This window comes from Coturnix japonica, chromosome 2, assembly GCF_054131305.1.
Source record: "Coturnix japonica strain WE chromosome 2, WE-NBRP24, whole genome shotgun sequence".
NCBI lineage: Eukaryota > Metazoa > Chordata > Aves > Galliformes > Phasianidae > Coturnix > Coturnix japonica.
The window spans coordinates 126,655,627-126,676,587 of NC_140664.1; the positions used below are offsets into that span (position 1 = coordinate 126,655,627).

At 46.3% G+C, this 20,961-nt stretch overlaps 1 protein-coding gene and 1 pseudogene across 10 annotated transcripts in view; one reads left to right on the top strand and one right to left on the bottom strand.

Moving 5' to 3' along the window:
- Positions 1 to 20,961, bottom strand: part of EPC1 (enhancer of polycomb 1) — a 53,155-nt gene that overhangs the window by 20,313 nt on the left and 11,881 nt on the right. For 5 of the 9 annotated variants that reach the window (XR_014943136.1, XR_014943135.1, XM_085538871.1 and 2 more), the window contains exon 1: positions 18,040 to 18,494. The exons of 3 other annotated variants lie outside the window; for them this stretch is intronic. Coding sequence is in view for 3 of the 6 variants with exons in the window: in XM_085538871.1 (XP_085394997.1) it covers positions 18,040 to 18,192 (153 nt within the window). In the remaining 3 variants the exon portion in view is untranslated. Of the gene's footprint in view, positions 1 to 18,039; positions 18,495 to 18,871; positions 19,128 to 20,961 lie in introns of those variants that run through there. One more of the 9 variants, XM_085538873.1, reaches the window with a different exon arrangement.
- On the top strand, positions 18,204 to 18,956 carry LOC116653015 (uncharacterized; annotated as a pseudogene). Its single transcript, XR_014943138.1, has one exon. The product of XR_014943138.1 is annotated as an uncharacterized LOC116653015 (transcript).

Genomic DNA, 20,961 nt, shown 5'->3' on the forward strand with positions numbered 1-20,961 from the left:
ACCCCGCTTCAACAACTCAACTGGTGCCTCAGCCACCTCCCTCCCCATGATAAACATCAAGTGTGAATAGGAATCTGGAAGCTCATTTTACAATACAAAACCACGTTAAAAACTACAGCCAGCCAGCCCACCACAGCTTCCAGTTTCTGTTCTGCACTCATCCTCCACTGTGAGGATGCACAGCTGATTCCTCCCACTCAAATGCAGCACTTCATTCATCTAAAACTGGAGCCTTCTGCTTTAAAGTGCAGCAGTTACCTCAGTTTGCCAGCACGGTTCTGAATCAAACCTGCCAGCTGCCCTTGATGCATTTTAAACGGCTCAGCATCAAGCATAATCAAGTCTTCCTCTTAGTACAAATACAATATTCCCTTCTTAAGCCACATTCACAGCTCACTGCTCTTCACCTTGTTCCAAGCCTTTCACTTTCACATTCATGTATTATTTGTTCCAACTCCCCGGTTTCCACACATGCAGGTTCTTGTGCCAACTGATCCTTCTTATCAAAGCGACACCAGACACACTGCAGCTCTGTCCTGTTAGTACAACCCAGACCAAACTACTGCACAACAGGTAAGCCAGCAGTTTGTTCCCTGTTTGCTTCCCTTGAATCTCTCATCCATGAATCTCTCATCGCTGTTTAACAAGTAGTAACCGGAATGTACTTTTTTTTCCCTACAGTTGTTTCTTTGTAGAAAATTGTAACCACAAAGGTGCCTTACCCTGGCTGTGAAGTCCTCCATTTGTACCCTAGCTATGTTCAGCCCATTAGGCTCGTATCCAGGAAAGCTTCCCTCAGTTGCTTCCTCCAGCTGACACGAAGGAAATACAGCCCTGGGAGTTGTGCTATGACACCAAATCTGATCCGCTGCTTTCAGAGCAGTGGCCCCTTTCCTCAAACCACATTCCTTCTCACTGTGCACGGACAAGGAAGCTTATCCAATCTATGAGGATACTCAGAGCTCAACCAAAGCAAACAGCCCCCAGCCCACCATCCATCAGCTGCGCTCCCTGCCATGGCTCACCACGAGGTCAGACAGCTCCAAAGCAGAAGGGCTGCAGCAGGACTGCACACACACAGAGGTATGGAGCCAACAGCTTTGCCTTGTGCAGCCCCCATGACTGGAAAACCGCACCCTCCAGATTCCTGTCCAGAAAGGCACCTGGGCAGTCACAACTCCAACACTCACCACAGCATCTCACATTACTCTGCTAGTTCTTCAAACAAACAGAAGCTCAATAATTATTTCCTCCTTTTTCCACCCCTCTGGTTTCTTTCTAATTTAAGTCTACAAGGAAAGCCCACTGAAACAACCACCCTCCCTCTGATTACTAGGAACATAGCAAGATACAATGTACTTTGCATCCTTCCAAAGCTAAATTTTATATGAACACCATCCTTTATTCCATAGTATTCTATTAATTCTTAAGATACAACATTTATCACTTGCATCCCCTTTCACTGTATCAGTACGGCAATCAGCTCTACAGTATCAAGGAGTAGATCTGCCAAAGACAGTCCAAGGCACAATCGTAGTTACTGAAGGCACATGGCAAAGCGGGATCACTGCAGCTCACAGAGCAGCTGAGCACAACAGAATTCCTATTCCTGTTCACTTCTGATCTGCGGAGCAACAAATGATAACGCAGGAAAACAAGTGGAATCCTTCAGAAACTCATTTGTGAGCAGAGTTAAGCAGATGGCGATAGCTGGGAACGAGCGCAATGTGCTTCCCTGCTCCTTTTGGGAATGCCTGGTAATTAGGCAACAAGACGGTTCAAGTTACAGTTCCTCACTGAACAGCAGCACTGACAGCACAGAGATAACCTGGACTAGATGACTGTGCAGCACACCTTGGAGGCGACACCCAAAGTACGACAACCAGAGGCATTCAGAATGAATAAAATCTAAATGACACCGACTGTCATTAACAGTTACACCAAAGGAACAGAACGTGCAGTATTATTACATCCCTGCTGTAGATTCCTGCATCTAGTGATGCATAGTGACTGCCTAATGCATCTAATGCTTCATTCCAGAGCTCTTTAAGAGCACCCTGAAGGCACATTTGCTTGCAAAAATTACCAGAAGAGCCAACTCTCAAGCCTGCTCTGTAGAGAAGAGCGGCTCCATGAGGAAACAAGTCCCCAGACTCTGGAACTCTACACAAGTTCGCTCCCTTTGCTGGGAGCACAGTCACAGAATGAAGCCTCACAACAGACTGTCAGCCTGCTTTAAAGAAATCTGTCCATAAATTCAATCCAAGAATCTTCTCACAAAGACAACAGCAAGGAGTACAGCCACATAACTAACTCCCTCAACCTCCCCTTGCTCTTAGGAGCTCTTGGTTGCTCTGCAACCTACAACACAATCGTTCATTTACATTAAAGACTGGGAGGAGCACAGAGCTGCCTCAGAGTTACACGCATCAAAATTCAGCTGATCAGTTCTGCCACACGCCACCCCTGACTTCTCCCATCTCTACTTGGCCTCCCCAGGCTCAACAACGCATTTCTGTGGTACTCCAGAAGGCAACTCTCTACCACTGCAATAGAAGGGCCCATGCAGGGACTGACAAGCGCCAGCAAAGCTGCAAGCAAAGGCACAGAACACACAAGCCAGTGTATGAGATCCATACTGGATCAATGAAAACTGTCAGGAGATGCCCCAGATCTCCTTTGTATGTTTCTAGTACTTAAAATAGCAAGAGGCTTCAGCAGCTTCCAGTAGGACTGGAAGCAAACCCACTCAGTTCTTCATAAGCAACAAGCTTATTACAGAAGCAATATCAAGAACATTCCTTTTTACTACCTCGCATGCATATCCAGCCACACACACAACATACAGAACGCAATTACATCCTGACGAGTTTGTTTCCAAACAACTGCTGTTGAAGAGCTCCAAAGTCACCCTTGTCATGGTGAGTTGCACCAATCTGAGTCACAGAAATACTCAATACCAGCTCAGAGATCTGACCTTTGGTAATGGCAATGCAACAGTTATGTAGACAAGCTCTTAAGAAGCTTCCACTCTCTTGACTCCAAGTACATGAAAATAACGTAACACGTAGAGGCAACACTTACATTTGGCCACAATAAGAACACATGATCAAAATGGGACACAAGGACTGTGGGCCAACCAAGCAGCACAGTGATGTTCCCTGATCTTCCTGTGATGGGTCCTGAAGAACACTGTAGCTTTAGAAACAAAGTCTGGTATGAAAAGCAAAGCCTGGCCAACAAGCAATTTGATCAGCCATCTTTCTGTTTCAGGTACTTGTGAGTACAGACATCTGCTGAACAGCCCCTCACTTTGATGGGAGCTGCATGATCTCTCCATGCCCTGTATCATTCCACACAGAAACCTGTCCTTGTTCCTACAGCAGGGCCCACAAACACCCCTTTGTATTCCAAAAGTGGCAAAAAAACAATGCAGATCACTTCCCTTCATCAACGGATGTCAGTCTCATAAGTAGGCAATTAAGAAGGATTCCACTAATTACTATAATAATCAGATCACTGCTGCAAATCCCAATCTAAAACACCTGCTCAGTGAAACATTATCTAATTGTACTTTAAAAAGCACATCTTTGTAATTAACAAACTATTAAGAAACTTTGGTAGCCCTTAGTATTTTCATCTGAAATACTGGTTAAAGATGAGGTCACCTGTTCTCCTGATGCTCAGATCAGGCTCTTCCAGGAGCACAAAGATTCTTCCAAGAAAAGGGCAAACATAAATCTCTCTTCAGTGCATCTGTACACGAATTACTTGTATGTTCTATTGGCTGTTTGCTCAGCGATTGATGGCAGGGGAGCAGAAAACACCCAGGGCAACACTTCAAGATTGATCTACTTTCACTAAGTAACACCAAATAAGGATGGCTCCTATTCCAAATGACTGTGGAAAAGCAGATGAGCACAGACAAACCAACACAGTGGCTCAACACAAGCTCCAAGCACATCTCTGACCAGCACAAACACATAAACCAGCTCAGTCCATCTCCTGCAGCTTCCCCACAGCCATGGCTCACAGGGCCCCTGACAGCCGCACACCTCAAGTCCCCTTCCTTACCACAGCTCACTGACTGTCCCAACTGCATTGCTATCATATCTGTGTCTGTAACACAAAGCCATTGAAGTGATTCATACTGAACAGAACACTAAATGAAGGATTAGAACGGGTATGTGAAGATGCTTTGAATGCACGACTGAAGTAACCGAGAGTCTGACCTACCAACCACTCCAATGGCACAAACACTACACTAACACAAATGTGGAAAACAAGACCCTCACATTAACAACAGCAGCAGTGAGGACTGCTGACGAGAAAGTCGTTTGCATAACAAGGTAACAAGTAACGCAGGAAATCGGTCTCTATTGTGCTTCACTACTGCGCAGCACTGAACACAGCACGAGAACACGGGGCTGTGCTCCAACAGGGACAGGGAGCCACACACCCCACACAGCACCACAAGTTCAGGACCGATTATACACCTACATTTAGAAAGGTAACGAGGCTCACAAACCTTGGATCAATTTTTACTGTCTTCCTCTCAAAGTTTTCTTTCTCTCCCCATCCATGAGGGGAAAAAAAAAAAAATCAACTTCTTCCACAGAAACCGCTGCTCAGACTGCAATTGTTCCTCATTAAACCCACCCTGAACCCTCTGCAGGGAAGGCCGATCTTCAGGCTGACCCACCTACCAACCTGACCATGGTACAGAAACAAGGCAGGCACAGCACTGGAAAACAACAGGCAGAAAAAGAAATCTGTACCATACAGTTTGAGGAGTGCCTGCATCTCTCCAATACCTACCTAACGAAGGCTTAAAGCCATTCATTCCCTTCTACAAGCCAAAGCACACAAACCAGGGAATCAACAATTTCCTAGATCCTCATCCCCACCAAAATAAGACCGAGGGCCACTACTTGTCCTTCAGTGTTTCCAACAGTAAGACTCTAAAACCTGACTTTACCAAGAGCTTGAAGGTGGTCAGCCCCCTAAACCATCAACTTGTACAAGGGCAGGTTGTGCCAAAGACTTGAAATAACAAGTGCCCAAACTCTGGTTGGCTGAGTTAGTCTAAATTAGAGGCACTACTAGGAACCAAGCTCTCTAAAGAACGCAGCAAGAGCTCAGGTAACTCCGTGCAAGACAAGAGAGCGTGCACTTTATCAGAGGAGTGCTCTGCCTAACACTGTGTGTCATGAAGGAACCCATGGGCATCTCTACCAAAGAGTTCAAGAACTGCCCCATGCCTTCATGGCTGCACACTCTGAGCCATGGCCTATCAGACAGCGGGAGCTCTGTATCAGTCTTGGTGCCTAGTACTGAAGCATTTCTTCTGTGAGCTTTCAGAGCAGTGCGTTACACAGCTCTAAAGTCAGAGGCCTGACAAACACCTGGAAGATTTCTGGGTATCTCACTTTCAGTGAGGAGAAATTGTTTACCCAAGGATCCGTATCACAGAACTCGAACATCTGTATCTTCCTTAAATACCATCTCATGTTTACTACGTTGGCAAGTTTACCTACACCTGTCCTGTAAAGCACAGCTTCATTACCTCAAGAAGTAATTCACATCTGAGCAGTAATAAAATCTGATGTTTAACTTGAATTCTATAAAACATTCGGTGTATGTGGAGGTAGCAAAACATTAAACCATCACCAAGAAAACAGAGCACTAACACCTGAATGAACACACACTCAATGGCTGAAGCTCAGCACCTCCTGCCAGGTAACCCAGCACTAAAACCTGCTGCCACTGCCTCAAAAACTGAACACTTGTTAACAACAGTCAGCCATGGTTTGCATTTACAGAGCTCACATACTGTAATTAAGAAAATAAAACGAGCAGAAGCAGCTTCCAAAGCATCCCCTATGAATCTCAAACTCATTTTATTTTCTTCCCAATATCAGTCACCAAACACATAGTGCTCCCTTTCAGTCCTACAGGGAAGAAAGCAAGCCCACAAAAGCAGCACATGGTGAATCACACTCGGGACACAAGCACACTGCCATAGATCCCACAGGATCCACTGTTAAAGTACCTCCTTCCTCTGTTTAAGATCTCACACAGTAGTGGAAAGAAATGTTCCCATCTCACATTCCTCTAAACCACTACCTGGTCTTCTTAAAAGAGGGTGGGGTGGGGGATGTATGGTAGAGTTTGCAACTCTTTAAATAAGAGAAGGTTTTTACACATCCTGGGTTAACAGAAGCATTGAAGTAGTTGCTAAGATATGTCAAAACTCAAGCAAGCCTTTTATAAAAACAACTAGACCAAAAGAGAGGCACTGAACTCAATGCATTGGGCATGTACTGAAGAAAATCCCACACAGCTCCCAGTACACAAATGGGGCAAGCAGCTCCATTTGGTCAAAACACACTGATGAGAACACAAGTTAATACCCAGCAATACTTCTCTACTGAACTTCTGTATTCACAACACTCAACAGATCATAATTTCAGGTCTGATGCCACAAGAGGCTCCTTCAGTAGTGACAATGCCAGGTGCATCAGGGAATACCTTAAAATAGACTTCCCGCAGATCACAGCGCTGTGATGCGCTTATCTGAGCACTTCCTGCCGCACAGATCAGTCTGCGCTCCGCCAGCCTACACATGTAGACACTGCTTGGCTTCCAAGGAACACAGCTACCTCCGAATGTACCAGGACACTCCCTGCAGCCTGGATCAGGCAGGAAGGCTCACACCAAACAGAACTTACATGTTTCCTGATCAGTCAAAGTGTATTTTGAAAGACAAAGCGCTACACACAGTATGAGTCAGATGCCAAGTTATTATTCTTTATAGGTCAGTTATTCTTAGTGTCTTGTAATCTCCAAGTTTATTTAGATTGCCTCTAAAAACACAAGACAGACTGGCATTCCAAATTCATGACCTTTTATGTGCAATTATGATCAAACTTGGTTTAATGTCTGATATAAACACCGAGCAACTGAGACAGGTGGGAGCCCAAAGTCACATAGAGATGGGGAGGGATGTGGGAAGAACTGAGGTTGGATAGGAAAATGTTTGCTGCAAGGCCAAGCACCTCCCTAGTGCTCACACTGCACTGTAACCATTGTGGTTATTCACTGTGCACACAGTGAAAGTATGAGACTGGGACAAAGTGTGATTCCTGGATGTGATGCACACAGTGTTGCTAAGTTTGGGCCACACTGTCTGTCTGATGTCAGGTGTTACCTGCCCTTTTGAAACGGAAGCGCCATTTCAACACCTTTAACTTCTCTGGCATTCAGATTATGTGTGGCCTTTGTTTGCTGAAGACACCCAAAAAAAAACCAAGCAAAAATAAACACTGCACTTTCCTAGCATTCTTCAGGCCTCCACTCCTTCCTACTGCACCAGCATATACCCAGAACACAAATGAAATACATCCCTTCTTTCAAGGAACAGATACATGTTACTTCCTCCACCCACCTGAGGCAGAGCAGTCACATACATCCAAACCAAACTGCAACACCAGTATGGGGGGCACAACACAGAGCCCGTGGCTGCAGACTGCCACATTCTTAATGGTTAACTCCTGGAGACTGGGAATAAAGTTAGGTACGCACAAGCACGCCTTGCTGGATACATCTACATTACGAATGTTTTATAGACATTTTAAAACTACGTGCCAAGAAAGCAGCCTGCACATCAGTGGAGAAACCTACTCAAGGGACTCAAGAAAACATCCCATTACCCAGCGACTGTACCTCTCTGCCCACCTACCCCACGCTGGCTGCCAGAGGCTGCAAGTAAGATGTTGTATTTCATATCAGTTCATCACAGCCCCTGCACTAGGAGTGTTTTAGCTCTACTGTATTAGCATCTGCTACATAGATACAGTTGGTGGCTTGAAAACCACGAACTTGATCCTGCACATATTTTTAGAGAGCAAAAATAGGAGCTGCCTTTGAATTACCGATTACAATGTTGATTTCATACTGTCTACCGCACTACATTACCATCCTCTGCAACTCCTGCATTTTTCATCACGCTGAAAATAAAGCACCAACTAAGAAACAATCAATAGAGAAGAGACGGGACGTTTCTAATGCAAGGTGGGAAAAAAACAAAAACCTCAATGTAACAGTGAGGTGATGTTGTTAACAAGAGATTCTAACAGCAATGAGCAAGTACTTGCTATGACCAAACAAACATAGAAAGCAACAAGACATCACTAAAACACAGAAGCAAACACCTTCCAGGCTGACACTTCAGAACACCTGGTAGTAATAGATTGAAGACACCTAGAAGGTTTTCCAGTCCTTTTCTGTTTGCAGCTCTGGGCATTTCTGACAACACACTGGTTCCCATCATCACCTACTGAGACTCCCCAGCACACTGCATGGTGTGGCCTTTTCCTTAGGTACGTTGCATTTTTTTCTCTACACAGATGAGAGACAAGGCTTCACTGCAAGAAGAACTTACTACCTACACACAAGGCACTGTGTTCTTGCTACTTCCATACACTCAATACTACGTAGATGTGACCCAGAGTCAGTTCAGAAGCAATAAGCCATAGATGATGTTCTCTCCCAGTCTGGAAGCAACACAGCTGCCAAAAGCTGCCTTAGGACCTCAGACAGCAGCGCCACCCACACAGACAGCGCTGCCTGCTAAGCTTGGCTTCCTTCAAACCCTCAGCAACAATTACTGTTCAGCATTTGTAGATAACTGAAGCAGGTGATTTATATTTTATCAAGCACAAAGTTTCTAACAGTACACCTTCAGCTATTGTGATGACCTGAAGATGAAGGACACCACAGCATTACACACTCATTCTGTTAACGACAGGACAAACCACAAGAACTAGACAAACACTTATTACAAACACAGAAATGAACAACACGTACACTCCTGACCACAGCACAAACCGGTTCTGGATAAGAGATTGTACCTCCAGGCCTAACAACTTCATCACTTAAATCTTCTTTATTAGCAAAAAATGCTCTTATCTAAAGTACTGCTGAGCACAGGTCAAATAGGAAGTCAGGCCTGGATTGCTGACAGGCAGGATGGTGATGTTCATGACAAGACTGACCATGGAAAACATCCAGATTCCTCACCCTCATAAACTCACAGGGAAATAAAAACCACAGCAAACAAACAAACTCCTCCAGCTTAACACAGACTAAGATACAATGGAGGATACCTTACTTCTAACCTCCCAACATACGAGTTAAACCATTTACTAACTGCAACATCCAAAAACAACAAGGTGACCAAATCATGCCCAGGGACATTTTGGTGCTGCAGCAAATGAACAACCATCAAATTGAGGGCTCAGTCTTCACAGGTTTTAGCTTCATTTATCAGTAGGAATATCCTTAAGTGCTTTCCCAGATGGCCTGGGCACCTCACACAACAAAGCTGGGATCTTCCTGCTGTGCTAAACACGTTCTGTACCCTTGGATATAACGCAGACAAGTTATAGAACTAGACAGTAATTTGTGTCTACTGCTCTCAGTAACAAAAGCTCATCATGAACACCCATTTCTCTCTCCCCAGCAGCTTCTCCCAGTTTTCCATTCACAGCCAAAGATACATCTGTCTGTTCAGGACCTGTTATTTCCACATATTACTACCTAAAAGCAAGTTAAACTTCCCAAACAGAGGCGAGATTTAAAAACCACCACTTTTCAGCTCAAGGCCTTTCTGTGATAAGAACACCTGATGCCAAGGAAAGCCAAAATAGACATAGGAGTTAATGCAGAACAGCACAACAACTCCCTTCAGTTTAAGTCCTGAAGAACACCAGATGCTCACTGGTTTCTGCTCCAACTGTTTCTAATACACAGCCAACTCTTCAGGAAACTTGTTAACATCTTTCAAGACAGAACTCTTCAAAGAAAGTGCACGTCCAGAGCACAGCCAGGCTGAATATACAAGCAAAATAAAGTTCTGCCTATCACTTCTATCCTACAGCTCTGATTAAAGTCTGCAGCTATCAATGCTTTGCTGACTTGCCACACAAACACACTTCTTCCTAATTGCAGAAGTCACAGCACCTGAGAGCAAAAACACCAGAAACCCGGCAGTGCTGGGAGCTCAAGTCCTTTCCCCTCATGTGCAAACTTTGCTCCACAACTACAGCATCCTCATCACAAACAGCAAGCATCAGTCATCACTTTATTCTAACAAACAGAAAGGGAAAGCAAACAAGCTTATCGCTTTCAACAATAAACATACATAAAGAAAATAAATTAAGGGAAAAAAAAGCAACTGAAAAGACTGCAACAACTTCTTCATAGGCACCTCTAGGCTTCAATAGCACCGTAGGAGTAATCCACTTAAAGCAATCCAGTAACAGAACACTAAAGTGCCGCAGTGCTGAGCTGGCTCTAACCTATCCCACATCCTCACTCCTCCTACACGTTGCAATAAAAGCACTGTGTGTGTCCTGGCTTTAACCTCAGGTATTCTCTGAGCTATGCCTCGGGTCACACCTTCAGGTCCTGAAAAGAATGGCTTGGGTTGAAAAGGACCACAATGATCATTGAGTTTCAAGCCCCTGATACACACACTGTCACCAAGCACTAGACCAGGCTGCCCAGAGCCACATCCAGCCTGGGATGTGGTCAACACACTGTAAACACTATGTGCTACATTACAACGCTGTATGACTTTCTTTCAGAATTACTCTGGATTAACAGAAGGGAAAAAAATCACACATCACCAAGGTACGCAGGGCACATCCTGCTGGCATACTAAGGTGGGATTGGGGGGGAGAGGGCTGAGACGAGTGAAAATGACGTTCACAGACTGATCAAGTAAAAGCTGCGCTTCTCAAGAGAAAATAAATACACAAGAGAAACCAGGAATACTATTTAATATCCAGCATTACAAAGAGAACTATCAAATTTGGAAACAGGAGAGAATGAGACATGTCAGACAAGTACATCCAGGGAAATGCCTGAAAAAAATAACAGATGTCAGGTACCGTACAGACAGACCAACACGGGGTGATAACGACTACAACAGAAGGAAAAGCCATCAAGATACACTGAGCGTTCCCTACCTACACCTGGAAGGTCACCTGGGGCAAGATGCAGCACAGATCAGTTACTCTAATGCTACCTGCGCTGTTCTTTCACTTCCAAAGTCGGCTCTGTGCCTTTAATCCATCATCATTATATTTCATTATAGACTTCTCAATTTAAGAAGTATCTGAAAACAGAATCCTATGCAGAAGTCAACTTTCCGTACTAACACCTTCCTAACAGCTACATGCTCTGCAAACTTGATCAGCAAACTACTTGCAGACCACAGCCTTTCCAATTGGAACATGCTCAATAGCATTAACTGCACACACAGGGCAGTCTTTACTACAAATCTCTCTCCTTAAATGCAAGTTCACCAAGTCTCCCAAGGAGGATATTGGATCCCTCATTTCTACAAGCAACTATAACCTTCAGGTTGTGATACCGGTGTAAAGGTGTGAATCCAAGATGAAAGAATGATCTGCTTCATCACTGTATTTAGACCAGCTTTATTCTACTGTATCAGTCCAACCCTCCTCACCACTAACTGCTTCATTTCATACCAAGATACAGCATCACTCTGGATAATGGCAAAAAACCCTTTCCAACAACAACCCTCTTCAAAGTTTCCATTTCAATTCAAGTAGTGTGAATTTCTTAACTTCTGATTAAATAGAAAGGAAATCAGTCTTTCAGAGTGGCACTTGAACTAAAGGAGGATTGCTTCCTCTCACTGACAGCACCTGTAATTGAACAGACAGGCGGACCAGTAGGTTTCAAACATTTACTGCACCCTCAACTCACTGTCACGAATCCCTCCCACAACTGGGTTAGTCCTACAACATACAGCTGACAAATACACACACTGCTGGCAAGGACAGAACAGCATATATAAAGGCTCATTAAACAGGAAGGGCTATATACAACCACATGGATCTTTATTCTGCTGCATGAATCACTTGATGCGTTCCTGGATATCTGTCTTTCCTCTTAGAAAAACAGAAGTACTAATGAAGTGGAAAAAGAACAAGCAACTTATAAGAGATCTCTGAGGCTGCTCGGTTACAGCACAGTGCTCTTGGTGCTGCCTGCTGTACACACACACACACTCCTAAGAACAACGACTTGGAAAAGTAAGGCATAACTTCCAGGTATGTGCAGAGCTCACCATGAACACTCTGCTGACCGGTAAGGACACAAATGCTGATACACTGCTGAGGAGTGTGACCGTGTAACTGTAACGTAACTGCTGAGACAGCAACAAGCTGAGTGCTGTGCTTACACAAAAACACATCACCACGCTGAGGAACTTGCCACACCACAACACTCCCTGGGATCAAGTATTCAGTAGTTTGCCGTGGGCAGTTTAACTGGAATTAAATACAAGATGTCAGCTATTGAAACCAAAAAAAGCACAAAGACACACCGCTGTGATCCTCAAACATCTGAACAACTGGATTATCATCCCCTTCCAATACTGCTAACAAATTATATTACCTGTTCATTCACTGAGATCTTTTACATGACATAACACACCAGAAAAAAACCAACTGTGAAGGTAACATCACGAATCTGTTCCTCAACAGAGGAGGTGAGAACTCCCAGGAGGTAAAAGCATCCCATACAAGCCCGGCCTTACAGAGCTCTGCAGCACATTCTGAGATGGACACCCCTTCTCCAGCTCCAGAACCCGGTTAGTTCTCCTCCTTCTCTTGCTATTAAGAGCACAGCCCACAAACTGAACTCCGTTAGCAGGTTTTCAATCTTAATGCAAATAAGTTGAATGACAAATTTCATCTGTTCTAAACATTAGCCATTCTACGTAAATATGCTCTAAATCTCACTGGCCAATTATAAGTCTGAACACAAACCGCAGGCTCAAAGTAGGTTACTGTGCTATCCAGAGATCCACTGCTGTCACTGGGTCCTCCACGCACAATTGCCAGGAAACCAAGAAAAGGTTAAAAATAACTTCAGTATCTGGATGTCACAGTAACCCCGTGAGGCTGCTCTAAACTCTTCTGAAGAGTTTTAGAAGGGGTTGTCTTAATATACAGTATTTTTTAAATGAATGTTTTTTTGTTTTTTTTAAGATGAACAGATGAGAAAAAGAACAGCTTTCTGATGGAACACAAGTGTCCCAGCTTGAAATTCTTCTAAATGGAGTCTGCAAATTTACATCCCCCATATTATGAAGGACATTGCCCTGTATTTCATAACAGAATTTGGAGCTTATCGTTTCCACAAGACACACATCAGAGACAGCAGAATGTTACTGAAGAGCCTCAAGCGTGTGCTCCCAACCCTGCTACAGCACAGCACCATCACCGCTCTGTTTAGTGACAGCCAGCACCGCAATCAACTCAGCTGCACCACAATCCTCTGCTGGCAACTCCCAGGTCAGTATCAGGCTCCCAGGACATAATAACAGGTCACACACTGTGATTTCTAAACCAACTACTAGTTCAATCCCACGGCTGTTTTCTCTGCTTGTTCCCAGCTGAAAACAGCTCGTTTTGGAACATAGAAGAAAAAAAACAACAAACAAAAAACAGACTTGAAAGTAATGATTCAGTTCCAGTACCTGTCACGATCTTGCGTTCATTCCATTCCAACTGCCCCCACAAGAACCAAGAGCACTCGTACTGGTGAGCCATGCATCAGCAAGGTATCATTACTTCACCTTAAGAGCACTCAAGTGCCATGGATACGGATATTTTGTTAGAAGAAAACACTTCCATCCAGGGATGCACACACAGGATGCAGTTCCTTAAGCATTAAGTAAGCCCTAACCAAAAAAGATAATGGGCTCTCAGTGAAACTCAAGCATGTAAACCAGAACCTTTCCTACACTGACTCACCGTGCCCCAGCTACGTACCTGACTCACTCATGTGTAAGTTCATTGTGGCTGAGATGGCAACTTATGGGCCTCATTTGGTACATTTCACACCAGTTCTTCCCTTGGAAAGGTGGAAAACAGCTTTTCCAGTGGCAAAAGAGTCACAAAAATCACTGAAAAAGACCTTTAAAATCAGCTCATCTGTCGACACATCACACCATGCCCACTAAACCACATCCCTTAGTGCCATACCTCCAATATTTCTTGACCTGCTACAGCCTGGATACAGCAGCTTCCCAACGCTTTCAGCGAGGATTTGGAAGCTGCACATTTCTCTGCATGCAGCACCCAGAGCAGAGCTACAGTAGCTGTGCTCAAGGTTTTATGGAGAGGACACAAAACCTTACCCTGACCAGACTGGGTAATGGTGAAGTTCACTCAGAGCTCTGCTAAATTAGACACGTTCCACTAGAGAATACATCCCGAGCATCTCATAGCATTCGAATGAACATCAGGTCACCTCCACCAGCTTGTATATAACATTTCAAAAGTGCTGTACAGTCACGTTGTTAGCAGGAAATAATGATTAAGGAAGCCTCATAACAACACTTCATCAAGCTTCCCTTCAACATCTCCCACACCCAGGCAGGGAACAGAACCACAACTGCAGGTTTAAAAACACCAAAAGCACATTTTCAGCTATTGTCAACTGTTTATTCCAACACCAGATAAAACACTATGATACAACATGCAGCTGACAACAGCATGCACAGACTTTATGCCGCTTTCTGTGCAATGTACAAGTTGTAATACAACAGAGCTGCCAAGGAAAACAGAACCAAACCAGCAGTTACACAATTGACCATTCCAGACTGTGGGCACTTCACTGTTATAGCTACTAAAAACACTGACCAGGAGAAGCCTCACGGGACAAAGAGTTAAGAAGAGGGCAGAGATAAACCACTGAACCACGAGCTTTGTTAGAAGTGAAAGTTAAGAGAGTAACACAATAAGCAACAGGGCTTGTCATCATGGATCTCCTCTGCCTTAATAGAAGGAGGGAAATACTGACAAACTCCACCTGGTGAAGAAATGCCCATCTACCTTACACAAACTTTAGTGCACACAGGCTAAATGGAAATATAACATTAAATACCTTACTGTAACCAGAGTTATGTCAGCATTTACATCAGGATAACTAACGCACCCCAAAGAAAACACAAATATCAACATCCCAATGAATAAGGACTGTTATTTACTGCAGAAACATCATGAGAACTCACTGCAGTGATGTACACGGCAACACACGCTTTGTACAGCTGGTAAAGCTGTGCATGGCTTCATAAAACACAGCATGAACACGACAAAAAGCTGGAGCCTCTTCAAAGAGCCTCAGAGCAGTTACTTTCCTCACTAAGTTCAGTTCTCCTCGCTCTGCTTTGCCATCTCCCTTATGTCCCAGCCTCGAGTCTGAATTGCCAGGTAAAAAGATAAACAAACAAACAAACCAACAACCAAAACAAACCAAGAAAGAAAACCAACATGGGCCACACACATTAACACCTTGAGAGAAAAATGCCCCCTGAACAACCAACAGCTCTAACACCCCCCTAAGTCCTTACTTCAGCAGTTTGTTATGAACTGAACTCAATATCTGCTTTACTACACATTACCAGTGCCCTGCTCCAGCTGTTCAAATCCCTGCACTAAGGACACACTGATTCTGAGGTAACACGGTGGATGTTCAGTACTGCACAGGAACACGCTTACATTCGGATGCTTACATTAAGAGATGCACACACCTCCTGACTGTTTTTGGTCTCTTAGGTTTAGCAACAGAGTTGGTAACAGCCACGTGCTGACCCAATGAACTCAGGAGCTAAACCAACTGTCAGAGCACAGTTATCAGGCAGCAGCTCCCAGCACCACCTGCCTGCAGGACAAACAGCATTGCACTCTGAAGCCTTTCACCTCCAACCAAACCCACTGACTGAACTTCTGACTTAGTAAGTAAAGTACACGTCTCCTGCTCAGTAGCAGGGTCATCACTTGAAGCTCCTCTGTTTTCAGGTCCTTTTAAAGCTGCTACATCTCTACTACCTGCTCCATATTTCAGCACGTAGAAGGGGATTGGTTTGGGCTTCTTTGCTTTCAGAAGACTCTTACAAAACCACCACTGCTTATCTGAAGTTTCAAGTTGTGATAATCAAGATGTGCTATTTTCCATATTTGTTCTTTGTAGGAACAGGATGGGAGAAAGCTAAGATGAAAGGGAAGCAAAACCAGATTCCTTTTGATGCATCAAAACACTAATTAGTCATTTAAATACCTTGTGACTCAATGCTTGATTATTAAACCTCTGATTGCATTTTTCCCTAGGGAAAGTTATTTTGTCAAGAGAACAGCTCTAAACTCCAACACGGTGTTCATTTCAAATTACATTTATGCAAGGCCTCAAAGCAACGTTACAAGCCTGTTCAGAAAGTTTATCACAGATGCCTGCCCTGCTTTCCCCCCTGGTTCTTGAGAAGGCCTGGCCATCTGTAAAGAAATGGATGATGTCCATTACTTTAATGAAGCATTAGAACACTGTTAACTAAGTCTTCTGTTGCTACACACCACAAACAACTTCCAGCTTCCCAAAACCCCACGTGGCACGAAGTTGAGGGAGGAGAACACGGCAGGGCATTACAGCCATGACAGGCACCACAACCACCATAAAGCCCAGGATAAAACTCAGTGCAGTGACGGGAGAGCAGGAAGGAAATTGGGCAAGTCTGCAGAAAGAAGCGGGAAGAAATTAATGCTGTTTTATGTAAGAAGCCACTAAAAGGACTGAGGAAGGCACCTGTGTTTACTGGTAGGGAATAGATTGCTCCTGGGGGTGTGTCTGTGCGTGTATGTGCATGCACAAGCATTGAGAACAAAGGCACGAGCAAACTAACTACACAAAGTGTTTGCTTGCACCTACAGCTCTACCGTTTAACCCTCCAAGCTTCATTTTGCAAACAGAAGCATCATATTAACCACAGAAACAAAGTCCTATAATTAACAAGCAATTTTCCCTCGCTCGTGACTACTTTCCCTTGGCTAGCACCTCTCTGTGGGTTACGGCAGACAAATACCCCACGTCATTTTCTATCCCAAAGACTTATAAACGCACAGTAAACAGAACAGCTGTCTGACATTTACACAAGAATATACACATGCATTCAGACTTGTCCACCAAAAAATAAACTCTGCAAGAGAATCATCATAAACAAATCTTCAGATTCTGGGGCAAGCAGAAATTAAGCGGGCTCACAGGTCAGAATGCACGTGCATCGGTTCAGAACAGCCTTCATTCTACCACACAGAAAGTGTATCATCACAGCACTATGGCCTGAACAGCACTACCTCATGGTTACCACAACAACACAAGCAGACCTCCAACAAAAACACAGCTCTGCAGGTGTACATCACAAATAACTGTACACAGGGCTTTGAAACACTCCCTGAGCTACAGAAGGGAAAGCAAAAACCTCAGAGCAGTTACTGAATGGAGACAGCAACGCACCAAGGTTGGTGGTGCTCCATAAGAAACAAATCACCAGCTAATCCAGCACTGCAGGAGCAGAGCAGCCCTGCAGAACACACACACGTTTACATGCCAGACGAGCAGCTCAGAGTTTGCTACACCCGTTAGCACCGAACTTCACAGCGAACGGCATCCCGGCGGCAGAGCGAGCTGAGGGAGCACAGCGCGCTCCCGCCACAACTTCCTGGCGCCCCCCGCGGCGGGGCCCGGCCCGGCAGCGCCACCCCGTGGAGCCGCTCGTTGTTGCCGTGCTGTGTGTGCCCGCTCTATGCGCGCTGTGCGCTGCTGCCGCACCAGGCCCGAGTCGAGAACCAGGAGACAAAATGGCGGCCGGGCGCGGGGTCACGTGACGCCCTTTGTGCCTTTCGGGGCCCGGCCGCAGAACCGCGAGCCGCCCCAAGGGGAGAAGGGCCCGTGGGAGAGCGATGGGGGCGGGGGGCAGCGGGGCTCCCGGCTTCACCTCCCCGGCTCCCCCACCAACCCCCCCCCCCCCCCTTCCCGGCGGGCGGGGAGAGCGGGGAGAAGATGGCGGCCATTTTGTGCTTGCGCAGAGGAGAAGGTGGGGGCCCCGGGTGCGGGGGGGATGGAGGGACCCGGTCGGGGAGGGGGGGGGGGGGTCTCACATACCGACTCCTCTTCCTTCTCCATGCCCGTGGGCATCTGCGGCACGGCCCGGTTAATGGAGGCATATTCGGCCAAGTCGGGCAGGTCCTCGCAGCGGAAGACGGGCAGCGGCTTGGACGCGTCCAGCGCCCGGGCCCGGAACGACAGTTTGCTCATGTTAGGCGGCGATGGCGGCTCCGGCTGGGGAGGGGGGGGCGACAGCAAGAGCGCTCCGAGCTGAGAGCCGGACCCCGCCGAGCGCTCTCATGGAGAGACCGCGGCTCCCCCGGCGGGGCGGGGCGCGCTCCGACACGGGGCCCGGCGGCGCCGGCTGGGCTGGGCGCTGGCTCCGCTCCTCCGCCGCTCCGGCTCCGCTCAATACGCCACGGCCAACATGGCGGACATTAAACCTCGACTGGCCGCCTCTTTCAGCCAACCCCAGCGCCACAGCCATTCCCACACTGCATCGCGCAGCGCGCGGGCACAGCGCCGCCCGGGGGAGAGAGCGCGCGGCGCGGGCACGGCAGCGCGGGCACGGGAACCAGGGGAGAGCAAGGAGAGCAAGGAGAGCGGCCGGGCTGTACCGGGACACAACGCCCGCACCGGGACACAATGCCGGCACCGGGAGCCGCCGCTCCTCGCCACCCGGCGGGACGGGCGCTATCCCTCCGCGGCCCTCGGCCGGCGTTGGCCGCTGCCTCCCGAGGGGAAGCCTGAAGCCTGCAGCCTGCAGCCTGCCCCGATAGACCCGCAGCCCGCCCCGGGACGCTGGGGACAAGGGCTGGTACCGCCCGGCCGGTCCCGTCGCTGAGTGCGGCCGGGACAGCCCGTCCCGAGGCCTCGCTCCCTCACTTACCCCTCATGCCGGCGCTGGGGCCGCCCGTTCGCCTCAGAGCGCGGCGCCCCAACCAACGGCCGCGGCGGCGCCCGCGGGGTCCCACGACCGGCCGAGGCGGAGCGGCGCCCCGAGCCCCGCGGCGGCACTGCCCGCACCTCGGGACAACGCGGCCCCTGAGCACGGAGCTCGTTCGAAACGCGGTGGCGGCCGCAACGCGAGGAGCTGCGGGCGGCAGTTCGTTATAGCGCTGAGCTGCGCACACGTGAACTGCTCCAACTCCTGTTTGCATTGAACCACCGCTCCAATACCCGCAGCAGCGCTCTCCTATGTGGGGAGGGACGCTCCGAGCCGCCTTTCTCTCTCTGACATCTCCCCAGATCAGCCCCATACGGCTCACAACACTCATCACAACACTCATCTCCCTGCCACCGATTCGAGGGAACGCTGCAGGCACTGATCCACCTGCGTCTTCGTCCTACCGCGCTGTGACTGGCGGCCCGCAGTTAAATCGCAACACGCTTTAAGTTAGTTTTCAAACAACCAGAGCACTGCTTCAATTTACATGTTCCTCCACGTCTGAAGCAAAAGATGATAGTTCCCTTCTGTTTATGAGACGCAGTAGCTGAAACCTGTTCTTGCTCTGACACGTTTTAGTCCTGGGAAATGGAACTTCAGGAAAAAAGGATGTACAAACATGAAAAGGACTTGATTCATTTGCTGATCTCTTAAGCCTGCATGTCCGACTTCCCAACAGGAGCGTGGAACTGCTTCACCTGCACTCACAGGCTGTTGGGACAGGGAGCTCTGTCTGCATGGAAACGGGTCATGAATGTCACTTCCTTTAAGGTATTTGGCTTCCTTGTTTTTGAAGGGATGCTGGTATGAACCGAAGGGTATCACTGTATTCATTTCTATTCCGGTAATGACAGCAAAGCCAAATGTAAAAATTACATCTTGCTTTTCATGCTAATATTAAAGCTTAAGCATTCCCTACCTGGAAAAAAGTAATCCTAAAATAAATGACATCTAAAACTTTGACAGAGTTTTCAACAAATACTGAATAATTTAGTTTATCCAAATAGCAGCCGGATGAGGCAATGCAAAAGATAAATAGCAGCACATTGTCACGCATAGGCTTTGACCTCAAACACCCAGTGAAAATGAAACACCTGGAAGCTAAGCAAAAAATAAGGCAGTGATGTACGACTCTCCACTTCCACCGATGAAAGAAAAACAATACACAACAAAAAACAAAGCACAGAAAACATCCTGAGCTATAGAGAAAGAATACTCCAGTTTAAGCTTATCCTCAATTGACCTTTGCATTTCTAACCCCTCTATGGGCTGAAGAAAAGCGCAGAGCGTGCAGAACGGACACTAACACTTGGACACAAACAGGATGCATTAAGATGAAATGTTGGCCCGAAGCTCTTGGACTCATCAGCTTTTAATGTTTTACCAATAAAATACCGTCCAACTATTTTGTGGCAGAAACTGATGAGACCTCAAAATCACCTTCATTAATTTGCCGGTGAGATGAGATGAGAACTGTGATTTGAGAACAAGGATATTCCAAAGAAATGTGACATCAGCACCAATTTCTGTTCTGCAAAGGTAAGACCAGGAACGGTGCAGAGCTGTTCAGAGGCAGGTGTTAAAACAGACTGATGGATGTTTCTATTTCACCTTCCTCTGTTTTAGCACTCACAGATATATTTTACATTTTGCCATCTTGGTGACATTTACCACAATGCCTTTTACGTTTGTCTACATTTGTAGACAGCGGCGCTGCTCTCTGACAGCAGTCAATCTAAAATTGCTATCATGTTTTGCATAACAACCCAAAGGCTTTGACAGCACTCTGTAAAAGATCATTAAGTGTAAATATAGCTGCTGCAGGAAAGTACTATTCTTTTCCCTTAATCTTATAAACAACACGTAAATGCATTTATACTAAATTCTAACGTACAAAAGATGTGTTGCTTGTCTGGTTTATTAAATGAGCAAACAACATGTTAGGCAAACATAACGCAGCCTTTCTCTAGTTTAAAGTTGAGAAAGTTTATGGTATCCATTCTCATAAGTGAAAATTAACGGCCTGTAAGGGA